At 43.8% G+C, this 24779-nt stretch overlaps 2 protein-coding genes across 4 annotated transcripts; both read left to right on the forward strand.

Annotated features, from left to right (window-relative positions):
• Positions 1-1447: 1447 nt before the first annotated feature.
• Positions 1448-24310, forward strand: LOC119213211 (NACHT, LRR and PYD domains-containing protein 12-like). 3 transcript variants are annotated; one of them, XM_062560069.1, is made up of 10 exons: positions 1452-1870; positions 2071-2205; positions 2279-2329; positions 2413-4201; positions 5749-5910; positions 6000-6173; positions 6292-6444; positions 7435-7481; positions 7563-8083; positions 24179-24310. In XM_062560069.1, the coding sequence occupies exons 1-9, from the start codon at positions 1825-1827 to the stop codon at positions 8081-8083; spliced, it is 3078 nt and encodes a 1025-aa protein (XP_062416053.1). In that variant the 5' UTR covers positions 1452-1824; the 3' UTR covers positions 24179-24310. The 3 variants fall into 3 exon arrangements, with proteins under 3 accessions (XP_062416054.1, XP_062416053.1, XP_062416051.1); XM_062560067.1 differs by having other exon boundaries at positions 1459-1870; positions 6277-6444; XM_062560070.1 differs by lacking the exon at positions 6000-6173 and having other exon boundaries at positions 1448-1870; positions 6277-6444.
• On the forward strand, positions 8941-16699 carry LOC119213227 (transcription factor COE2-like). Its single transcript, XM_062560081.1, has 10 exons — positions 8941-9635; positions 13827-13968; positions 14692-14822; positions 15033-15156; positions 15237-15328; positions 15430-15495; positions 15638-15812; positions 15911-16093; positions 16179-16349; positions 16530-16699. The coding sequence occupies exons 1-10, from the start codon at positions 9429-9431 to the stop codon at positions 16559-16561; spliced, it is 1323 nt and encodes a 440-aa protein (XP_062416065.1). The 5' UTR covers positions 8941-9428; the 3' UTR covers positions 16562-16699.
• Positions 24311-24779: the final 469 nt, after the last annotated feature.

The following is a 24779-nucleotide window of genomic DNA, read 5'->3' on the forward strand; positions in this document are numbered from 1 at the left end:
AATGGAAAATACCAGCTTTTATTAGTTTAAATAGCCCCGTTGGGATCTGCTGTCCTTGTTCGGTCAAACATGTATTCTACTATATAAATATGAGGATAAATATGAGTCTGAGTTGGACAAGTGAATCGAACGAGTTAGTTTTTAGTAGTGAAGAGTTTTTTTGGTAACAGTAGGTAAGGTTGAAAACAAAACAAAACACGGGTTTAACATTCTAGAAAACAGACTTGAAAAACTGAATTCATCCTTTAAATTTTCAATACAACAGTTGCTGTATACATACACTAATACAAATATACCGCTATTTTGGACAGTTCCCAAAAACCCTATAAAACCGCTTTAGGCCAAACAAATATTGGCCTAAATATTACATACTAAATAAACTCGTAAGTCACAGCATGTACTGTTCACAGAAGATTGAAAACACCACAACTAGGACTTTGCTTCCACCATCTGTTCAACAGGCTAAGATGCAGCATGTAGAAACAGAAAGAAAGCAGTTCATCACTGCACTGCTGAAATGATTTGCTGCGTTTTGTGCTGTGGAGTCCATAAGGTGCCGGGTGGAGTGGACCAAGCAGTAACTACTCATTCAAGTCATGATCTTGTGATGGTGCAACCTAGTAAACTCGGATGCTTTGTCTCTAGTCTGATTATGTAGCACGGGGCCTCTGTGATAGTCTAGCTCCAGACCATTTACCATTAACTTTACTATAAATCTGTATTCACCAATGCATTTGTTTGTTTAATGATGACAACAATGAGCCTGGATATGTTTCTAGACTGCAGTAGGGGAGTAGACTCTTATGATTTCATAATAGCATCGCTGATTGAATCACATGTTGGATGTAGTCTTCACGTTTTCCTTTAACCAAATAGACTGTTATTCTTGTAAGATGTCAGACGCCTTCTGGGACCTTCAGAGAGAAGCGGCAATGTGTTGAAAAAGGTCAAACCTTTTTATGATTCATCGGTGGAGAACATAAGGGTTTGTCAACAGTTACAAGTATATCTTGAAAGGTTTGGTAAGCTTCAACTCTTCATTCTACATGCAACCAGAATTGCAGCACCAGAAGAGCAGGAGATCAGCACGGAACCTTTCTCGCTCTCTGACACTTTAAAAGACATATGGAAGGGGCTGAAGCCTCATTCATACAGATTATTAACAAGTCAGGGAAGGTCAAATTCATACATATCTGAAGGCTGCTAATGTGAGATTTCAGTCTTCTTTGTTATTAGTTTCTTTTTTGTTTTGAAACACTTTTCACATGGACATTTGTATTTTTATAGGTCACTTCAATTATCTCTAAGCCATGGTTGTTGAGATAAACTACCGTAAAATAAACATTTACATGATGAAATACAGATTTTCTTTTTTTATGCCAAATCTTTCTTGGAATTTCCGAAAAAGCTAAAATCCCATTGCAACAGTTTTTATTAAAGTCAAATTTTATAGTAAATGAAACTGTTGAACAGCTGCGGTTTATTGAAAGACACTTATTCCACAGACAAGAAACACCAGTTTCCTGTTTTCATTTTCACCCAGGAAGGAAGCAAGAAAAAAAGAACATGTGCACGAATAACACTGCGCTGCCAGTGTGTGAATCAGATGGCAAACTAGCAGGTAAGCATTTCATTCAGCTTTGAATCTATTGGATTTTAGACGAAAAGCCATGACTGAACATTGTCATTCTGCATCTGAAATAATGTAATTTGATCCACTGGAAGTAAATCAAAGGAAATTTACGTCTACAACTCAAGACCAAGACAAAAAAAATATCAACCAACAGAAATCCCCTGAGCTACAAGGGGGGAGATGAGAATAAAATGGAGAAAAAGAGTTTTTCTGATGAAACAGACACCGTTCCTCGAGGTAAGGATGTGAAATGAAGAATAAGACGTTTTTAGTCGTGAGTAAAAGGAAGAGTTCAGTTCCAAGACCATGAATTAAGTATTTGTTGATTGCTAACTTAAAAATACAACAGTACCATCTTATAATCTAACTTTAATGGATAGGTTTTGCTGCAATGTATTTTTTGTGACCAGCTGCTGAAACTTTGTGGTTTCTCTCAGAGACACTTCCCTCTATTCAGGCCAAGGTTGATCATTTCCAGCCCAGCTACACCGCTCAGAGTGGAGGCAAGGTGGTCGCTCCCTCCTTCATTGGTTGTATCGTTGACAACATAACCATCATCTCAAATAGCCATGGTAGATATATAAGATGTGAGGGTATATGATTCCAGGGTTTTGGGCTCTGCTGATCTTTTAACTTCCTCCGCAGAGCCAATTGTTTCATCAAAAGAAGCGTTGAACCAGGACATTGTCGACAGCTGTGAGTAATGACTTGTTTCATTTTTCTGAGTCTTTGAAATAAGAAAAATACAGAATAACATGTGAATGCATTTGCTCTTCCAGATGATAAGATTGCTCAATGTCAAGAAAAACTGAAAGCCACTCTGAAGAGGAAGTTCAGCCACGTGTCCGAGGGGATGACAAAAGAAGCGACCAAGATAGCTCTCAATAAGATCTACACAGAGCTCTACATCACTGAGGGAGGAATTGGGGAGGTCAACAAAGAGCACGAGGTGAGACAGATCGAGACGGCCTCCAGGATACCTGAGGCCCACGAGAAATCCATCCACTGCAATCACCTCTTCGATCCTCCACCTGGACGAGACTCCCCCATAAGAACTGTGGTCACAAGGGGAGTCGCTGGCATCGGAAAAACCGTGTCCACCAATAAACTCACTCTGGACTGGGCCGAAGGGCAGGCAAACACCAACCTGGCGTTTGTGTTTCCTCTCTCTTTCCGTGAGTTGAATCTGATGAGGAAGAAACCCTACAGTCTGGTGGAGCTCCTTAGTGTCTTTTACCCCGACACGAGAAACACAGGGATTTTCACACATGTTAAAAACGAAATGCTCTTCATCCTGGATGGGCTGGACGAGAGCCGGCTGTCCTTGGACTTCTACAGGAGTGAAATAGTGTCCGATGTGACGCAAACGACCACCATCGCGATCCTTATAATCAACCTCATCAGGGGAAGCCTGCTTCCGTCTGCTCTTGTTTGGATAACGTCTCGCCCGATAGCTTCCAATAAGATCCCTCTGGAATTTGTTGATCTGGTAACAGAAGTGCGAGGATTCAACAACCTCCAGAAAGACGAGTACTTCAGGAGGAAAATCAGCGACCAGAGCTTAGCAAACAGGGTGGTCGCGCATGTGAAATCCTACAGGAGCCTTCACATCATGTGCCACATACCGATCTTCTGCTGGATGGCGGCGAGTGTTCTTGAGAGGAAGTTGTCCACGGCAGACGGTAAAGAGACACCAAAGACCCTCACTCAAATGTACATACACTTTTTATTCTTGTACGCGGAGGACATGAAGAAGAAGCTCCCGGGCAGGAAAGACTCCAGCGCAGAGTGCGTGAGAGATAACCTCATCGCGCTGGGTAAACTGGCCTTCAGGGAGCTCGAGAAGGGTCACCTGATCTTCTACGAGAGCGACCTCATCCTGAACGGTATAAAGGTCGAGCAGGCGTCCAATTTCTCGGGAGTCTACACGCAGATCTTCAGCGAGGAGCTGACACTGTGTGAGCAGAAGATGTTCTGCTTTGTGCACCTGAGCGTCCAGGAGTTCTTTGCCGCGCTGTACGTGTACCTCACCTTCCACAATGAGGACAATAACGTTTTAGTCAAAAAGTCGTCTGCTTCCAGACTTTTCTCCTTCAGAAAGCCGTCAGAGCTTATCCTCTACAAAGAAGCGGTGGAAAAGGCTTTGCGGTGCGAAAATGGACATTTTGACATCTTTCTTCGCTTCCTCCTTGGCCTGTCCATGGAATCAAATCAGAGTCTTTTGAAGCCTTTGATGACAGGTGGCACAACACACCAAAGAACAAGAACGGAGGTCATTAAACACATAAAGGGGAAAATCAGGGAAAGTCCGTCCCCTGACAGATGCCTCAACCTCTTCCACTGTCTCAATGAGCTAAACGACCACTCTCTCGTGGAGGAGATCCAGCTCTACCTCCGATTGGACAGTCTCAACCAAACCAAACTCACGCCTTCCCAGTGGGCCACCCTGGTCTTTGTACTACTGACATCGGAAGAGGAGCTGAGTGTGTTCAAACTGAGCAAGTACACCCGGTCGGAGGAAGGTCTTCTTAGGCTGCTGCCAGTCATTAAAACAGCCAGAGTGGCAAAGTGAGTGATTTCTACAAACAGAACTTTTTTTTTCTTCTTCTCTGCTAAAGATTTCAGTGCTCGTATTATTTTTGGCATGAAGAATAAGTAATCAAAGAAATTTGTGGTGTTTGTGTATCTGAGACCGCGTGCAATGGGTCTAAATATTGTTAGTCTTGATGCATTTAATATACAGTATAATATGATAGGAAATGTTCTGTAGGTAACAAGGAACAAATCCATTCCAGTTGTGAGCGTAAAAAGATTCAAAGACTGAGCTGAGATTCATGAAATGTCATTGTGCAGATGTTGCTCATAGTGACAAATCCTCCAAATATGCTCACCTGACTCTGCAGGCCCCTCTCAGCTTAAAGAGCAGTTTTAATTCATTGTTTTGGGGTTAGCCTTTACATTTTGCTGTTATGTACTTTCATTTCATTTCATTGCTTTCATTATACACCACCTGCCCTGGTTGTTAAATGTGGAGCATTTAACAACCAAAGGGACACATATTAAGACTTAGACCAAAACAAGGGTAAAAAAACATATTGATTAAAAAACTTTTTTCAGCCCCAAATTGAAAATCTGTTATTAATGTTTACGGTTTAAGTGTTTTACCTTAAACAACGAGCACTTTGATAAGAAATTATTAGGGCCGGGACTTTAGCGCGTTAATTACGATTAATTAATTACAATGTGAATTAAGATTCACTCAAAAAATAACACATTAAACATTTTTTACGCATTTTTACACTTATTTTTTGCACCGCGGAACGTTTCTCACTGGATGAGTTTCGGGGGGACCGATTATACTGGAGCACCAACTAGCGTTCATGACTTCAGACAACAACAAACCACAGTGAACATGAACGAAGAAGCTGACGAGACCGTGTCGGGTGGCCCCGTGAATGGGAAATCTTCTTATAATAAACACACGGATGGAAGCGTCGATAAGAGCGTGGTTGTGTGCAAGCTGTGCAACAAGGAATTCACATCGAGCCTCAAGTATCACCTCAACGCAACACAATTAGCAGCTAGCGTGGACGTACAAGGACCCACACCCAACCCACACTGCACCAGATGACTGGTTTAAGGACCAGGGTAACTAAGTCCACGTCTGAAAAAATAACCAATGTTCTGAATGTACTTGAAAGTATTGGTCTACTTAAATAAACCTAGTTTACAGAAGGTCTAGTTACCTATAGGCTACCTGAATTTCTGAAAGTACTATATTTCTAAATATGCTATTTCTACACTTGTCTGCTGGAATTGGTTGAACAAAAATAAAAATCCATGTGAAAAAAATTACTTCTCACTGTTCTCAGGTCAAATATTTATGCAATTAAAATGTGATTCATTTTGATTAATTAATTACAAAGCCTCTAATTAGATTTTTAATTGAGTCCCGGCCCTAGAAATTATACAAGCGGTCGTTAATAAACATTTGGACAGTTGAGATACTTAGCTCATATTGCAAGTAAGCAGTGATGAAAATAGGCCGACCGTCTGGTCTCAATAGTCTTTAAATGTCTTCATGACTTACGTTTCTTATACTTTCTCTCTTCCAGTCTGCATGCATGCAATCTCACTGTGAGCTGCTGTGAGAACCTGGCAAAGAATATCAACCCATCACAAGTTAGAGAGCTGGACCTGTCCAACAACAACCTGACAGATGCAGGAATAACACTGCTCTCCACGAAACTGAAGAACAGCAAATTGGAGAAACTCAGGTAAAAATGAGACAACCACGTTCGTCCAGATTAAATAAAAATTGAAAGTGTGAAAAATATTATTCTTTCTGTATTTTTTGATCGTTCAGACTGAGGAGCTGCAATCTAACACAGCACAGCTCCGATGACCTGACCGCCTTCATCAGCTCAGCCTCCTGCCAGCTTAGAGAATTGGACCTATCTGACAATGACTTGCAGGACGTAGGAGTCAAAACGCTCTCTGGTGGACTGGAGAGTCCTCACTGTAAACTGAAGATACTCTCGTGAGTTCCAGATTAATAAATAATGTATTAGTCTTTGCGGTTTGTTGATACGGTGATAAATAAGATGAAATGTTGTGGTAAGTGGGCGTTTTTTTTTTTAAAGTGTGTCCTTGTGCAGAGTGACAGAGGAAGGCTGCACTTTCCTGGCATCAGCTTTGAACTCGTCCAGTTTGAGAGAGCTGGACCTGAGCTACAACCACCCGGGAGAGTTGGGCGTGCAGCTTCTGTCTGCTCTGATGGCCGACCCACAATGCAGCCTGCAGAAACTCAGGTAGTGGCGGCACGGATCCATTGCTATCGACAAATGCAACTAAAAAAATATGTTAAAGATATACTGTATCCATGATAGTACATCCATCTGAGTGCACTGCAGCCCGTATGTGGGTAGCTTAATACTAAACTTAGGAAATTCTAAGACTCAATTCAATTCAATTCAATTCATTTTATTTTGTATAGCCCAAAATCGCAAATTACAAATTTGCCTCAGAGGGCTTTACAGTCTGTACACATGCAACATCCTCTGTCCCGAAACCCTCACATCGGCACAGGAAAAACTCCCCAAAATATGAAAAAACCCTTCAATGGGGAAAAAAGGGAAGAAACCTTAGGGAGAACGTCAGAGGAGGGATCCCTCTCCCGGGATGGACAGACTGCAATGGATGTCATGTGTACAGAATCAACAATGTAAAAGATGTACAATACATTCAACTCCTCTAACTGAAATGATATAAGTAATTGCAAGTAGCAGAAGAGGTGTACGGCAGGACCACTGCAGGGACAACCTCCATCAGATAGAACCACCATCCACAGAGGCTTCTGTGGGGAGGGAGAGCAGAAAGATGTTGGTTTTTGATGACAGTAATATGAATCATAAACTCAGATTTCAGACTTTTCTTTTACCTTTAAAGTGTAGTAGCCTCAATTTTTAGTTCAAGCTGTTGTCTTTAGAAATCTTCAAGATAATCTCCACATCGTTTTCAGCATAAAAGGGGAACGTAACATAAAGTCTGTCACCATTTATCTGGGAGTACCACTGCATATCTGAAAAAGGTGATGAAGAGCTCTTTATAGCTCCACAACGTCAGAGTTATAGTAATAGAATGAAATCTGTTATTTCCGCTGCATTGACTTTGATAATTTAAAAAACTCTCCATCACCAGTTTCTAAATGTTATTGGAGGGAAATGCTGAGTTGGTGGATTGTCGTTTTTACCACATTAACAATACAAGTGTCAGAAAACATGTCTTCCATCCTCTCCCAGTGTGGAGCAATGTGGTGAATCCAGGATTCAGCCAGGTCCAAAGAAATGTGAGTAACTGCTATAGTTCATGAAATAGCATTGAGTCAAATGTAATGCTGACTGACATCCTCCATCTGCTCCGTCATCAGACACCACCAAACTCACCCTGGACCCGAACACGGCACACAGGGACCTCTCTCTGTCCGGAGGAGACAGGAAAGCGAGGCGTTGGACCAAGCAGCCTTATCCTGATCACCCGGAAAGGTTTGAATTTTGGACTCAGGTGCTGTGCAGGGAGGAGCTGACCGGCCGCTGCTACTGGGAGACAGAATGGAGCGGGAGAGCTGTCACCGGAGTAGCCTACAAAAAGATGTGCAGGACGGGAGAGGGTCGGGACAGCTGGTTGGGGAAAAACGACTGTTCTTGGGCACTGAGCTGCACCAAAGACGCCTACAGGACCTGGCACAATGACATGAGCACTGCTGTAACCATCCCACCCAACTCCAATAAGGTGGGGGTCTATCTGGACTGGTCAGCGGGGAAACTGTCCTTCTTCACGGTGTCCTGTGGCACACTGACGCTGCTCCACACCTTCCACACGACCTTCACTGAGCCCGTCTACCCAGCGTTCAGACTTGGCTGGGTGGACTCCACAGTCTACCTGTGCTAGGTATTACCTGGCCGTTGTTTTAAGTAATGGAAGTGCGCAGCCATTAACAGCACGCAGAATGTTGCGGAACTTCTACAAATACTGTTTCATCACAGTAAAACTACTGTAGTATGTACAGTTATATTACTGTTATGTACCAATATAAATTAAACGTGGGAGTCGCATACCGTGTACACGGCTTAAAATAATCAAATTATCCACATTCCCATAAGCATCTCATAAGAGTCGCTTTTACTGCCACACATACAATATGGGTGTTTGTGTACTCCATAGTATAACATTAGAAATGTCTGGCCCTGAAATGTCCCAGATGTTTCACCTCATCACAGGCCAGAAGGTCATTGTCAGCCAATTTAAAATGAGGGAATTTAAAAACTAAGAGTCCACACTGTTTGCAGGAGGAGCAGCTGAGATGAGGAGTTGGATCCAGGTGAAGACGGCGGCGGCTGAAGCTGGCGGAGCAGCAGGGCGCCGCTGCGTACGTTGGCCCGTGACTGTGTTGAATAAAAGCGTCGCATTCACTGATGTCTACGCATCGTCAATGACAGTGCGGGCCGCTCCCCTGGCCCGCGTTTGAGCTCTGCCGCGTGTAGAGACACGCTCACACATAGATATATGTATGTGTTTTATTCACATGGAAGGATTCCAGCCTCTCTGGGAGGAAGGCAGCCGCTGGGGCTGCGCAGCCGGCTGGCAGCTCCGTCTAGCGGGGCCACGAGTCAAACACAATTCATGGGCTGCTCTGTGCTTGGGATGCAGCATCTATAACGGAGGCATGTCGTGCGTTCAGCTTCGGGGCGTGTGTGGGAAACAGGGTCCTTTGGCGCCATCGTGTGGCGGCGGCGGGGCGTTGCAGCGCCAGAGGGCAGCGGGAGTAGAAACGTCCACAGGAATCAGGAATCAGGAAACGTTTATTGCCATAGTATGTTGTACATACATGGAAATTGTCTTGGCGGAAGGTGCATGAAGACAGTACAATAAGACAACATAGTGCAAATGAGATAAAAATAGAATAAAATAAAAGTATAATAAAATATAAAATATAAGCTATGGGTTAGTACGCTAAAAACTAAAGCTAAAGCTATGGGTTAGTAAGTTAGAGGAGATAAGATAAAATTAGGAATAAAAATAAGAATAAGGATAAAGTGCACCAGCTAAACAAAGTGACGGGTGACAGGTGAAAGTGACACAGTGATGATGAGCATGGGGGTCGGAGTCAGTCAGGGGGGGGCCGGGCTCTGTTGATGAGCCCGACTGCCGAAGGGAAGAAACTGTTCGTGTGGCGGGACGTCTTAGTCCTGATGGACCTCAGCCTCCTGCCGGATGGAAGGGGCACAAACAGTTCATGTCCAGGGTGGGAGGGGTCGGCTGCAATCTTTCTGGCCCGCTTCAGAGTCCTGGCAGCGAACAAGTCCTGAAGAGACGAAAGATTGCAGCCAATCACCCTCTCTGCAGAGTGGATGACACGCTGGAGCCTGCCCTTGTCCTTGGCTGTGGCTGCAGCGTACCACACGGTGATGGAGGAGCAGAGGATGGACTCGATGATGGCTGTGTAGGTGTCGTGTGGCTCAGTCATCGATCGCAGCGCTGCAACGCGACTGTGACTTTCATCCGGGCGTCTTGATCGGTTCGAACGGGGGGGGGGGGGGGATTCCACTTTGTTGTGACAGCAGAGCGCCAGGGCAATGGCGGCTGGCCGGACGTGGTAAACAGCTGGGGGAGGTCTCGTCGTTTTTATTTCGGTGGTTACAGGACGCAAATTGGAGGGGAGCGCCCCCGAGCGGGCAGGAGGCCGTTTTTATTTCGGTGGTTTCAGGACGCAGATTGGAGGGGAGCGCCCCCGAGCGGGCAGGAGGCCGTTTTTATTTCGGTGGTTTCAGGACGCAGATTGGAGGGGAGCGCCCCCCAGCGGGCAGGAGGCCGTTTTTATTTCGGTGGTTACAGGACGCAAATTGGAGGGGAGCGCCCCCCAGCGGGCAGGAGGCCGCTCTCCCGGTCTGCGTTTGAGCTCTGCCGCGTGTAGAGACACCTACGCACCCACACACATAGATATATGTATGTGTTTTATTCACATGTTCCGTGTTTATACGTGTACACGAGGGGGGGGGGAGATTCCACTTTGTTGTGACAGCAGAGCGCCAGGGCAATGGCGGCTGGCCGGATGTGGTAAACAGCTGGGGGTGTCTCGTCGTTTTAATTTCGGTGGTTTCAGGACGCAGATTGGAGGGGAGCGCCCCCCAGCGGGCAGGAGGCCGTTTTTATTTCGGTGGTTACAGGACGCAAATTGGAGGGGAGCGCCCCCCAGCGGGCAGGAGGCCGCTCTCCCGGTCGGCGTTTGAGCTCTGCCGCGTGTAGAGACACCTACGCACCCACACACATAGATATATGTATGTGTTTTATTCACATGTTCCGTGTTTATACGTGTACACGAGGGGGGGGGAGATTCCACTTTGTTGTGACAGCAGAGCGCCAGGGCAATGGCGGCTGGCCGGATGTGGTAAACAGCTGGGGGAGTCTCGTCGTTTTAATTTCGGTGGTTTCAGGACGCAGATTGGAGGGGAGCGCCCCCCAGCGGGCAGGAGGCCGTTTTTATTTCGGTGGTTTCAGGACGCAGATTGCAGGGGAGCGCCCCCCAGCGGGATGGAGGCCGTTTTTATTTCGGTGGTTTCAGGACGCAGATTGGAGGGGAGCGCCCCCCAGCGGGCAGGAGGCCGTTTTTATTTCGGTGGTTTCAGGATGCAGATTGGAGGGGAGCGCCCCCCAGCGGGCAGGAGGCTGTTTTTATTTCGGTGGTTTCAGGACGCAGATTGGAGGGGAGCGCCCCCCAGCGGGCTGCGCGCACGGCAAGTCAGCGTCAACGCCGATACGTGCTGGTTCCGGCGGAAGCGCTCCGTGTCTTGGCGTGCTGCGGAGAACTTGACGGCGGAGGAAATGCTGTGTCGTTACGCGTTTCGAACGGCAGAGGGCAGCCTGTCCATTTTACATGACATGACATTACATTACATTACATGTCATTTAGCTGACGCTTTTATCCAAAGTGACTTACAATAAGTGCATTTTCACATAGAGATGCAAACTCAGAAGAACAAGTAACAAGAAAGTACAATTTTCATCAAATAAGCAGTTTCAAAACATGTTATAGAAAAGTGCCATTATAAGTACAGTTTAAGTGCTACCATTTGTTAGTGCTACGATTTGCTACCCAGTGAGCACAAGACGTTATTTCAACGTTGAAATATGGTTGAAATCGGGTTGAAATGAGGTCTGAACGTCTAAGACCTCATTTCAACGTCTTTTCAACCGGCGAAAAAGGTGCGAGAAACATCAACGTGCTAGAAAAGGGTAAATTTATTGATTATGTGTCATGTTGTAACGTAAGGTTGAAAGAGAGACGATAATATCATTAAGATTATCATAATAATGAATGAACTGGTCGGCGAAATTTGGTCTACGCAAAGACGTGATTTCAACGCATTTAAGACTTTTCTTAAAACGTCATGAATATGGAAATACAGAGTGTGTGTCGTTAACAACATGCTTTAAGGACAAAATAATGCGGGCCGTTTCAAACATTAGTTGAAAACACGTAACTCTGATCACATCTGTAACGCGCATGCGCAAGTTCTTAGACGCTTGCACCGGGAGCAGAGCGACGTGAACGGGCTGATACAACCACGGCTACCGGCCCCAATACTCTGTAAGTACGTGAGTGTTTGAATGAAGCACACCTGGAACTATAACCAGTTATTTTACTTGTGCTGCCCACTCGATACGGGAAAGACTGTTATTTTGGTAAGCTAGTTAGCGTTAGCGCAGATAGTTTGCTAGTTAGCATGCTAGCTTGGAGCATGCTAGCGTTCAACATGAACTGGATCAAAAGTAAACCTCACAGAGTATCTTCCGTGTGTTTGGTGTTGCTAATGCGTTAGGTTGTTGCTGTACCCATATCATATTATTGCCGTTCCCATTTCATGTAGAAAATACACGTTTTTAAAGCAACGCGCCTAAACACAGATCGCAGCTGAATTCAACAAGTTGTGGCCTGTAAACAAGCTAGCCAAAACATTGTAAGTTACTGCATGCTTAAAGCAACATTGTAAAGTATGGTACTGTGTAATATACCTGTAAATGTTACTCCAGAAATGCCATAATTTGCAGATGAATTGTTTATAATGTCATAAGTAAACAATCTATAAATAAGGGTTCTCAAACACCTCCTGGTGTTATCATTATTAAACTTTTTATTACTGTCATTATAAACCCAAGTTACACACTTTTCCCTAAAGTCTTTGTTCTTCCCTCCTCACAGGTTCCTGTGGATGGAGGTTACATCTGATGGAGTTTGGCCCTGCAGTTGTCCTGCCTTACACCTGGCGTACTACTCTGAATATTTGAATGATTTCTGTGGTAGGAATTGAACGTACTGTACATCTTTAAGTTGTTCTCTCTGTACACAGCTAGTCCTCCACTGCTCTCCCTTAGGTTTTGTCGAGTTGAAGGTGAGTTTTGCGGGTGCCGATGTGATGGTTTTGGGACAGGAAGCTGGAAGGTTTACAGACTGTAAAGCTCCCTCAGGCTTATTTTTCATTTTGGGTTTAACAAAATAAAATTAATTGAATTGAACGAACTTGTTGACTAGAGGCATCTGCAGCTGAGGGGTGTCTGTGTATTCTGAATCATTGAAGTGACGATGAGGGAGACGGAGCTGATTTCAGGTATACGATCCGGATTCAAGTGACTCAGAGCCAAATGAAGTGCCAATGATTCAGAAAAATGGTTTACAAACACAAAATTCTAACTGACTGGTTTGTGTTGTTGCTGCACTTATAATTTCATAGTTTATTTTCCCAAAATATATTATTTTTGTATTCTGTTTTGTATAGGAAAAGTGTTTAGTGTTATATTGATATGAATAAATACAAATTAATCAAATTGTGTTGTCCTCGTTATGGGCTGTTGACATGACAACTGACTGTGTAACTTGTTCTTTTCCAGCGAGCAATTTATCCGTTGAAAAGACGTTGAATAGACGTCTACGTTTAGACCAGTTTTCAACGTGATTTTTAATATCGGTGGTAAACGCACAAATGTGGACGTCATTTATTTTTACACCTATAAAATAATGCTATAGCACAAAGTAGAGGACCACATTTTACCATATTAAAAATCACGTTGATATGTGGTCTAAAGATAGACGTCTTTTCTACGTCTACGAATAGGCGTTGAAACAACTTTCACTTTTAAACCATTTTGCAACGTCGGCCATAGACGTTTATTCAACGTCTTTTCAACCAAAAAATGTTCACTGGGTAGTGTTTTAGTCAAGGTAGAGTCTAAATGGATCCATGTGTGTCTGTGCACAGTGTGCGTGAGATTTTCAAAAAGGCTCCTTTCCCACCGGCAGAAATGATTCAAATGTTGCAAGTATTGAAAAACACGATATACTGGGACATAAGTGTTTCCTACTGAAATTTCTTTTGCGCTTCTGATTGGACAACACAAACTTCTCTGAAGTGTATTAAAGCTCCTTTTCTCCCCAAGACGTTTGGTCCAATCTTCCTACTCCTCTGAGTGACACTTATCTCAGTCTCCTCACAGAATTTTAGGCTTTTACAGATGCAGGTCAACATTTAATTATTCATTATTGAAGAAATATTTTTTTGATTGTTTTTGATGTCATTGTTCTAAGCCTTATATGTGAAATGTGACGTATAGATAGATTTCAATTCTTTCTTTCTCTCAGGTGGTCTTGTCCAGCACCGTGAGTGTAGATGGCCACGTCCTGGCAGTGTCCGACAACATGTTTGTCCACAACAACTCTAAGCACGGCCGAAGGGCCCGCAGACTGGAGCCCGGCGAGTCTGTGGAGAATACTATGGAATATGGTGAGACGGTGACAACGTAACACTACAATGTTACACCTCATTTCAGTTTTATTACGTTTCTACTTCATCATTCACACTCAACACACTGTAACAGCAGGTACTTGAGTTCCTTAATGTCCATTTCTAATCGCCGTGATACATCAAACATAACCAGTGGTCATTAGATGAGCTAATTAATGCATTCATTAAGACGATAAAAAAAAAAATCAAATTCAAACATGAAGAAGTCCATCCATTTCCTGCATGTTAATGCTGTCATTTTAGTACATTTAACTGATAATGCATCCATATTTCTATGTAGTTAAACTCTAAGTGTAGGACCACGTTTCTTTACACTGTTGTACTGCTACTTTTTCTCAATTAAAAGAGCTGAATACTTTTTCTATTTGTGTACTCAGGACACCAGTTTTCACTTGAGCTTTTTCAATTCTGTACAATTGCAGATCATATGATTTCTAAGCAAAATCTGATATAGATCCAATTCTGTGTGGGTTTTTGATGCTTTTGTTGTTATTCACAAACAAAGCCACATATATACAATTAAATAACTGAACATTTCTGAAAGTTTTGCGATGAGCTTTTTAATTGATTGATTGAATTGAATAAACCAAAACCAAAGAGCACTTCCAACACACCTGCCTGAGATTTACCGTCCTCTCTCCAGCTGCTGTACATGCTGAATTGAATGACTTGGGGTAACTCTTGCTTTGCCCTTCTGTCCAGCCACCCCGTGCATCAAAGCAATTAGTCCCAGTGAGGGCTGGACCACCGGCGGGGCGATGGTCATCGTCATTGGGGAGAACTTTTTTGACGGCCTGCAGGTGGTGTTTGGCAGCATGCTGGTGTGGAGTGAGGTAGGAATTGTCTTCAAAGCATCTCACTGATGATGGTACAGTCTGAAGCTTATTTTGAAATGATATATACATAGCATATGGCTTGGGTCATTATTTAAACAATTTATGGGCAATGCACATACATTCATCTTTCCACAGTATTGTGTCGGCCTAAATATTTACCAGGCGTGTAGGGGTATAATTTGTGCCGTCTTGTGTCCTGTTCCTCAGCTGATCACAGCACACGCCATCCGTGTCCAGACGCCTCCTCGACACATCCCCGGGGTCGTGGAGGTCACACTGTCTTATAAATCCAAACAATTCTGCAAGGGAGCACCTGGACGCTTCATTTACACAGGACTTCACACAGGGTTTTCAATAGTTTAAGGACGTTAAAGAATATGGTTTGATTTGCAATACATGTTCCGCTTTTTTCAGCCCTAAATGAGCCCACTATAGACTATGGCTTCCAGCGACTTCAAAAGGTCCTTCCTCGACATCCTGGTGACCCGGAGAAATTAGCCAAGGTGAGATAAGTTGCCAAAAATTGCCCATAATGTGTTTTCAAGGAACTGTGTCAATAATATATCCACCGAGATATTAACAGAATGAATGATTTTCTTTGCAGGAGATTCTCCTAAAGAGAACAGCAGATCTTGTGGAGGCCCTCTACGGAAATCCACACAGTAATCAGGTAAATGGAAGCAGCTGTCAGCTTATAGTCGTGTGCGTCTAAACATGCAGGCGACATCTTAAAAGCCTAAAAAAGTCCATGTGGCTTCATTGTGTAAATGTGACAATGCAAGCCATTGCTAATGTCTGTGCATCTCCTGCAGGACGTGCTGCTGAAACGTGCAGCAGACATCGCCGAGGCGCTCTACAGTGTTCCTCGTCCTCACAGTCAGCTGCAGGCGCTGCCCAGCTCACCGGCCCACTGCAGTGTCATGGGCCTGGGCTCATATCCTTCTCAGTTAGGCGTCAGCATCGGGGAGCACGGACAGAGCAGCCAAGGTGAGCAGAATAAGACGTGGACCATTTGATACTTTCCTTCCTTTTCCTAAATTAACAAATCAAGAAGAACTGACCCGACCTTTTCATTGTTACTTCAGGTTACATCAGAAATTCCAGCAGTTTGTCTCCAAGGGGTTACCCATCAGCCTCCACTCCTCAGCACTCAAGTTACGGGGGCGGCGGAGGGATGACTGGAGGCTATGGGACAGTTCCCATGACCAGTCTAGGAGTCCCTGGCTCTCCTGGTTTCAGCAGTGCCTCCCCCACCGGCTCTCCCTACAGTAAGAGCCTCTAATGATCCATACACAGTTCTGAGCCTGCTGTCATGTTCAGACCTGAGACTGATGGTTGCTCTCTGATCCACAGTAATGCCGTCCAGCCCCACCATACCAGGGAGCTCCAGCTCTTCATCGTCCCTCTTGCCTTTCTCCTCCTTCCCGTCTGCTGCTAAACAGAAGAGTGCTTTTGCCCCCGTCCTCAGGCCCCAGGGCTCTCCCTCCCCTGCCTGCCCCGCCACAGGGGGGAACAGCTTCAGAGGTAGCCATCCAACTCACTATCTGACCCCTCTGTCCGAGCTCACGAATGCAGTCTAACCCCCTCGTACTAACCGCTCGAAAGCTTTGACTGAACAAGGCGGAAAGAAAAGTTGCTGGATGTACAATAATGCAAGAGCTGATTGATTAGAATCATAGATTTGGTATATTTTTTTCTCTCCAGCGATGATGGGCCTGGTTGTTCCCCCGATGTAAGCAAAGCACCCACACCAAGCTACCCCAGACCACTGCTTCACTTAGCCCCTTTTTTGGCATTTCGAGGGAAGGGAGAACGGAAAATGTATCACTTTTGATCACCGTTTTAAACTTTCCCTCCCGAGCCCCCCCCCCCCCCCCCCCCCAACCTGCCATTTCTTAGTCCCTTCTTCCAACGCGCATAAACCGCCTTCAGAGACGAACAATTCTGGTGCAACTTTGCAGCTCTGAGACGCAGGGTGCTGTCTGTCCATGTGTGGACACCTTTAATGGCACGAGAATACGCTGCCTGTGAGTAAGCAAGAGTTTTCTTTTTGTAGTAGAGTTTTTGATGACAATTTACATTCCAGAAAAATAGACCCTTTATTTTTTGTTCTGATCTCTAGGGTTTTACAAGAGAGAACTCTTTGTCTCAGTGGTTATTACTAAAGGAATTCATATATTGATTTATTTAAGAACAAGCAATTTAACTTATTATAGTTAGTTTAGGGAATAATATAAACGTGTTTTTATAAAGTGGTCCTTTTCCAACTGTTAATGAAATGAAGTTATCTCAACAATTGCTAATTAATTTGCTAAATGGTCATTAGTGGAGAGGATAAAGTCCGGCACACTTTTTGGAAATAAAATGTCCCTAGTTTTCAAGGTTCTAGCATAATGAATTTGTACCCTAAAGAGTGTATTGTCCTTGTGTAAAGGAAGAATGTTAGTTAGCCCTATTCTTTTTCATTTTACTTATAATGCATGCTTCCTCACACCAGCCCTGATATTATTTCATTCCACATTGCAAATTTGAATATGATTTAACAATTATAATTAAAATGCCTCAACCCAATACAGGTGTTTAGTCACTATGCAGTACAGTAAATGAAAACATACAACTGCTCAATTGAAAAGAACGGGGCGTATTAGGTGTTAATGAATCCATATCATGCTGTTCTTACTCATTGATTTGTGTCATCAGAACACAAACTTCATTCTCAGGTCGTGAAAACAGAGAACACAAAGAGTAGATGACACTCTTTTTAGAGTTTGGTTAATTTAATTTATTTAAAAAATATTAGCAATTTAATAATATGTTTTTTTTAAGCCATCATCCTTTGAAACGGTACACAAAATGGTGCAAATGTGATTTGTATATCTTCAAGGTGTAATTATATTTTGTGCTCCAAATAAAACAAATAAGTAAACGTCTTTGTTTGTTTGAATTATTTTGGTTGCATTGTATTGTGAATTTTATTATATAATATTGTGAACGGTAACTTTTTACATGGGTGCAGAAGCAGTATTATACAACTTTGGTCAAACATACACACACACACACAAACAGAAATGCAAACGCAATGTTTTATTCAACAATTTCCTTCACATTAAGGTTTTCCTACAAGGCTCTACATCCCAGCGTTGGGTCTATTTTTGACTGTGCCCATCACCTGTGTGCTCATGCAGCTTGCTACACTGTTTTGTATACACGCAGCATCTTTATTGTGATGCGAGCATTAAAGACTGAGTAGAGCATGTCAGGATAAACAACAACACCCCCCATCTCTCTACTCTTCAATAAGCCTGCTTTTCTCGGAGGACCGGGCCTCTGGGGGCCCGAGTGAGAACCACACGAGTCTCCCTTCAACATGGCCGCTTCCTCTACGTCTCTTTCACTCTCTTAAAACACGCACAGGCACACACATGCATGCACGCACGCACACACACACAATCTCACACAGACGGCGGACGTGTGCCTGACCACAGCCTCTGTGTACCTCCCTGTGTACCGGTGGCTTTGTGAGCGAGGGCCAAACATAAACTGCAGAAAAACAGCTGGTTGGGTGGAGAGACAGACACATGAGAGATCCAGTGTGTTCATCATTTTTTTCTGATCTCTCATTGACAACTTTATCCAACACGTTTTTACTAGAGCCGGGACTTTAGCGCGTTAATTACGATTAATTAATTACAATGTGAATTAAGATTAATTAATTACAATTAAAAAATAACACATTAAACATTTTTTACGCATTTTTACACTTATTTTTTGCACCGCGGAACGTTTCTCACTGGATGAGTTTCGGGGGGACCGATTACACTGGAGCACCAACTAGCGTCCATGACTTCAGACAACAACAAACCACAGTGAACATGAACGAAGAAGCTGACGAGACCGTGTCGGGTGGCCCCGTGAATGGGAAATCTTCTTATAATAAACACACGGATGGAAGCGTCGATAAGAGCGTGGTTGTGTGCAAGCTGTGCAACAAGGAATTCACATCGAGCCTCAAGTATCACCTCAACGCAACACAATTAGCAGCTAGCGTGGACGTACAAGGACCCACACCCAACCCACGCTGCACCAGATGACTGGTTTAAGGACCAGGGTAACTAAGTCCACGTCTGAAAAAATAACCAATGTTCTGAATGTACTTGAAAGTATTGGTCTACTTAAAAAAACATAGTTTACAGAAGGTCTACTTACCTATAGGCTACCTGAATTTCTGAAAGTACTATATTTCTAAAAATGCTATTGTGAATTTATGTGGTAACAGAATTGGGATTTTATACAAAATATTTTATTATAATAGTTTAAGCATTCATGGGAATCGCAGCTTTTATTGTGTTGTACAGCATGCATTGGGGGGGGACCAGGTAAACCGGAACCAAAGTGCGAGTGGGGTTGCATCGCGCCGCCTAGAGGGACGGACCCTTACTTTAGTCTCATATTGAAGTTGGGATCTAAAGATGGCGGTTCGCTCGCTCACAACGTGCTTCTGTTTATACAGGTTCGTACTCTGTGAAAAAGAACAAGAACTGTTTCCTCCCGGGGTGTATGAGGTGTGTTGTAGCTGTGGCGGGTTGGTAGTGGAGTGTTTGGTGGGGGGGAGAGGGCGTGTGTCCACTATGGCGCGCGGTTGCTCAGCATGAGCGTATCGATACTCTGAGTGTATGGGTCGGTGCATCGGTGTCCTCACTCCCCAGCGGTGACTTATTTATTTAGTTTGTGAATATCCTGACATGTTGTGAATATGTTGTAAATGTGGAGAAAAGTGAGATGTTAAAACGTAGAATAGATAATATTAAGGTTACAGAAGAACAGTCTCCCTATGTGTATTATTCATGTTGTGACTGTAGTCATTTAAATATTCCTAAAGTGTTTGAATCACATAATTGCCTTAGAGAGACGATACATTTCTGAAGTTTAACAGAAAACAAATAACTATAAATATAGATAACTATATGGCTTTAAGAATGACTTATCCTTGTGATATTATTGCATTTATTATTGCACTTTAAGAGAGGGACATTTATTTCTGTTAAGACAGTATTTTGAGGATGTAAGTTTTGAAGATGAACACTGTTAGGTGTAGAAAACTTTATTGACATGTTAAATTGACAATAACAAACTGAAATATGTTTACCTTAGGGATTGTTAGTGTTTGATATTGTGACTTGATGTATTGTAATAAAGATATTGAAGTTGGGATCTAAAGATGTCGGACAAAGTGCTTCTGTTTTCCAGATGGACATCGAGGTGAAAGTAGTGAACCCCATAAAGAATCTTTTTGTTACTGCCGTTACTTTCCATTTGAAACAGGTAACACTATTTCTACACTTGTCTGCTGGAATTGGTTGAACAAAAATAAAAATCCATGTGAAAAAAAATTACTTCTCACTGTTCTCAGGTCAAATATTTATGCTATTAAAATGCGATTCATTTCGATTAATTAATTACAAAGCCTCTAATTAATTAGATTAATATTTCTAATCGAGTCCCGGCCCTAGTTTTTACTCATTTTCATCATGATTTTACGTAGCCTACATTAGCGCAAGGACAGATATTGCACAAGTGGCATACTTCTGGTTATAATGGAACAAATAGATCTGTTGTACTACTGTTTAAATGTACAAACTATTAACAGCAGTGTGGTGTGAATATACTAATAATAAAACCAGTCCGTGGCACAGAGTTATTTTATAGTTACTTATTTACTTTGCTGCACTAACTATAATTGACTTGTCAATCACATGTTAGATCTGCCTTGTTAGTAAATGTTCCCAACAATTAGGATGGTTCTGCCTGAAATAGGCAGAATGCAGACCCTAATGTAAGAGAGTCACTTTTGTTGGTACAGTTCCTAATGTCACAATCTCTCTCCTCTTGTGGGTGTACTATTGACAATTAGCCAGATTAGAAGAGTGGAGATGTAATTTGGGCCAAACCACCGTATTGGCTGTTTGCTGCGAGGTGAGAAGGCCCCACGCTGGTGATTAATTACAGCCAGGCCGCAGGACAGAGGTGGGAGCTCCCCCGGTGCTGTCTGCCGCCGACATGGAGGGAAACCCAGTCGGGCTAATTGACCCGACTCCTGTAAGGCCATCCATCAAGCGTGGCCCCGTAAGAAACACATTATTCAGAGGTAAGTTAGTTAACCAACTAGCGCTCAAACCGATCACTAATGGAGTCGCCTGCTCTCCGGATCGCGTCGTCTGTTTCGACAAATCAAATGAGCAGGAAGCAAATCCCAAACCAAGTGGGTTTATTTTGTGTTTCATAGCGATATTGAGGGATGTTGTCGTGAGTTGACATTGTTTGGCCGCGAAGTAGAGTCAATGCCCAGGATAAAACACCGAATTGGCGGCTCGTGTTTTCGGATACGCGACTCCAGTTGAAATGCTATAATAACTTTCCCAACACGTTGTAAACGTGTGGCATCGCCTCGTGTAGCATAATTCCTTGTTTGAGCCAATCATCAAACGTAAGTTTCATACATAAGGTCGGGCTTTTCAACTGACTCAGCATTTATTAAACTCCCCTTTTTGTAGAATAACCTGGACAGCAGGGAAATCCTTAATGGTGGAGAAACCTGATGTGATTTAGCCATCCACTTTAGACTAAATCCTAGCACACCTTTGCCATTAGATGTAGATGACAGAGCTATTATTTTAAGACCCATCAAAACAAGCATATAGCAATAATGCCAGATCAATATATCCTGGCAGATAACCACTTTTTTCCGATGGACTATAAATTCTGAAGACATGACCATAAAAGTAGCTGAAACCATTACTGATCATTAGCTGGTATGGTAACGATCAGTCTGGTCTGTGATTGGATGTCTTTTCACTCTTTTGCAAACCTTTTGACTAAGTAGGAGAGACAGGTAAAGCAGGGTCCAGAGCAACTGTCTGGGTGGTGCAGTTGTAGCTATAGTGAAAGGTAGAGAAGGCCTGAGGTCTCTGCTCTACACGCCTGGTCAGGGTCCACATGTGCTTTCACTTGACTTCCACGTCTCTCAGAGAGAGAAGACATATGGAGTCACATATAGAGGGTGTCTCTGTGTGAGCAGGGAGAAATGATTTCTCATCCCCAGAATGTGACGTATCATACCGTGTAGTCCTGACACATATCTGCCCTCCAGTGCTGCAGAGGCAGAGAGTAATTGCAGCTGGATCACATCTGGTCTTCATAGGTGACCATTTGACAATGAAGTTATAGCTGTGCGTGTGTGTGTGTGTGTGTGTGTGTGTGTGTCTAGCGAGGGCTTTTCCACTTTGTATTGCTGATTTGAACACATGTGGAATATCTTCAAACCTTATTCTATCTTCAGACTTTATAATGGTTCCTTTTTTTCTGTGATTTAGTGCGTCTTGTGTGTCTGAGGCAGCCCTATAGCGCCCTCTAGATGAAAAACATATTTTTCTGAATGAACACTTCACCAGCTTCTCTTTTAGTCTCCTTTTTTCTCTCAGCATGATTTTTTTGTGAGCGCATTCATTTGTGTATCTGTATGTGTAATTCTGTCACATCCATTGGTTGCGAACAACCACAAACAACCGTTTGTCTCACTGTCCTCTATACCAGCATGCAAAAATATGCAGGAGGATATCTAATCAAATAAATCCATTCATTAGGAGAGTTGCTGGTATTTCTGCTTTTGCATTAATTACAAAGTCATTACCATATCAATTAGAGAAATCAGAGATCATGTAATTAAGGTTTAACCAAAAGCACCTGCTGCCTCCGAGCTGTGATGTGGTTTGTGTGTGTGTGTGTGTGTGTGTGTGTGTGTGTGTGTGTGCTTCAATCCTAATCTAATCTGGCCTTTGACAGGACTCCCCCTCATCAATCCTGAGCTGTCGGAATTCAGCTTTTTTTTGTATGTTGTTTTTGTTTATAGGGCTGCTGGCGGGTTTGGAGGGGCGTCATGCAAAATGTTGTCATGGCAATCCAGTTGATTGGCAGTGACGCCTGATTTGAAAGGAAGAATAGGAGACAGAGCAGGAGATGAGGAATGAGAGGGGGGAGGAGCGAGGGAATAAAAGGGACTCAGGGGGTCTAAAACCAGCCTGTGCCCCCCCCACTCTTCACTTACTGTTCCATTTCCTTTCTTCTCTTAATTTTCCTTCTATGCCACTTTCACTCCTTCACCTACAGCTCTATTCCCACTTTAATAAGGGCCGTCTCGGTGCTATGAAGTTGTGGTGGCAGCCAGTTGGAGCCAGGAAGTGATTAAGTTGTTGTAGGACAACTTTCTCAATTATTTTATTATTTTATTTTAGGTAGATTTGAAATTGGTCTGTAGTTGTTGATAATAGAGGCATCTAGAGGTTTAATAACTGCAGTTTTGAAGGCTTTTGGGAAATGGCCTGACTGAATAGAGTTATTAACTATTTGCAATACGTCTGTTGCTAGGCAGTCAAAAACATTGTTAAAGAAGTTGGTAGGAGCATCAAGACAGCCGGTCGATGGTTAGATTTGTCTCCCTTTCCACTAGAGTTTGAGTCTATGACATTAAAGGTTGTCATCATTGCTGTGTTACTTTTGCCTAAATAGGGTGGTGATCCAGCATTTTTGTTTGAGATATTGATGGCGCGTCTGATGCCTTCAATTTTATCTGTATAAAAGAACGCAAACTCATTGCATTTCTCCGTGGAATGGAGTTCAGGTGGTATTTGTGTTGGGGGGTTGGTCAGTCTGTCAACAGTTTCAAATGGGGTTTTTGCCTTATAAGTGTTGTTGTTAATGATGTTGGAGAAGAATGTTTCTCCATCACTTTTTAAGTCTAAATTGTAGGCCTGGAGGCGCTCTTTATAGATACCATGGTGAATATGAAGTTTTGTATTCCGCCAGATTGGTTCAGCCTTCCTGCACTCTCTTCTTGCCGCTCACACGCGGAGCAGGGCGGCGGCGGCGCCGTGTACGTTGGCCCTCTACTCTAGCTGTGTGTGCGCACATGTAACAGAGTCAGAAATACATGTTATCATTTTCAATGCATCATCTCTTAAGCCGATGACTGAAATGCCAAGTTGGGTGCGCCGTCGTTCTTTCTTGTTAGTGGAAAGGTCAAAGGTCAAGTGACGCGCGATTGTGGCCTTGTTCGCTGTGACACCAGCGGACGCCGGCTGTTTATCAACGCGTGGGCACTGTTGTGGTTGGTTCTGAAGGCCCCTGAGACATTGTTTAATGCTTTTAAAACGACAAGCATTTGAAAAGAGTCCACATGTGCAAATGTTTATTCTGTCATGAAATGTCCAAGATGTTTCACCTCATCACAGGCCAGAAGGTCATTGTCAGCCAATTTAAAATGAGGGATTTTAAAAACTAAGAGTCCACACGGTTTGCAGGAGGAGCAGCTGAGATGAGGAGTTGGATCCAGGTGAAGAAGACTGCGGCGGCTGAAGCTGGCGGAGCAGCAGGGCGCCGCCGGCGCTGTGTACGTTGGCCCGTCACTGTGTTGAATAAAAGCGTCGCACTCACTGATGTCTACGTGTCGTCAATGACAGTGCGGGCCGCTCCCCTGGCCCGCGTTTGAGCTCTGCCGCGTGTAGAGACACGCTCACACATAGATATATGTATGTGTTTTATTCACATGGAAGGATTCCAGCCTCTCTGGGAGGAAGGCAGCCGCTGGGGCTGTGCAGCCGGCTGGCAGCTCCGTCTAGCGGGGCCACGAGTCAAACACAATTCATGGGCTGCTCTGTGCTTGGGATGCAGCATCTATAACGGGGGCATGTCGTGCGTTCAGCTTCGGGGCGTGTGTGGGAAACAGGGTCCTTTGGCGCCATCGTGTGGCGGCGGCGGGGCGTTGCAACACCAGAGGGCAGCGGGAGTAGAAACGTCCACAGCGCACGTCGTGTGGCTCAGTCATCGATCGCGGCGCTGCAACGCGACTGTGACTTTCATCCGGGTGTCTTGATCGGTTCGAACGGGGGGGGGGAGATTCCA

This window comes from Pungitius pungitius, chromosome 21 (assembly GCF_949316345.1).
Source record: "Pungitius pungitius chromosome 21, fPunPun2.1, whole genome shotgun sequence".
NCBI classification, from domain to species: domain Eukaryota; kingdom Metazoa; phylum Chordata; class Actinopteri; order Perciformes; family Gasterosteidae; genus Pungitius; species Pungitius pungitius.

Coding starts and splice junctions, on each gene's coding strand:
- LOC119213227 (XM_062560081.1), top strand. CDS start 9,429: ATGTCCAGGGTGGGAGGGGTCGGCTGCAATCTTTCTGGCCCGCTTCAG. Junction 16,094..16,178: donor CCCCACCGGCTCTCCCTACA/GTAAGAGCCTCT, acceptor TCTGATCCACAG/TAATGCCGTCCAGCCCCACC. Junction 16,350..16,529: donor AGGGGGGAACAGCTTCAGAG/GTAGCCATCCAA, acceptor TTTTCTCTCCAG/CGATGATGGGCCTGGTTGTT.
- LOC119213211 (XM_062560067.1), top strand. CDS start 1,825: ATGGAGAAAAAGAGTTTTTCTGATGAAACAGACACCGTTCCTCGAG. Junction 2,330..2,412: donor CCAGGACATTGTCGACAGCT/GTGAGTAATGAC, acceptor TTGCTCTTCCAG/ATGATAAGATTGCTCAATGT. Junction 6,174..6,276: donor TGTAAACTGAAGATACTCTC/GTGAGTTCCAGA, acceptor TTTTTTTTAAAG/TGTGTCCTTGTGCAGAGTGA.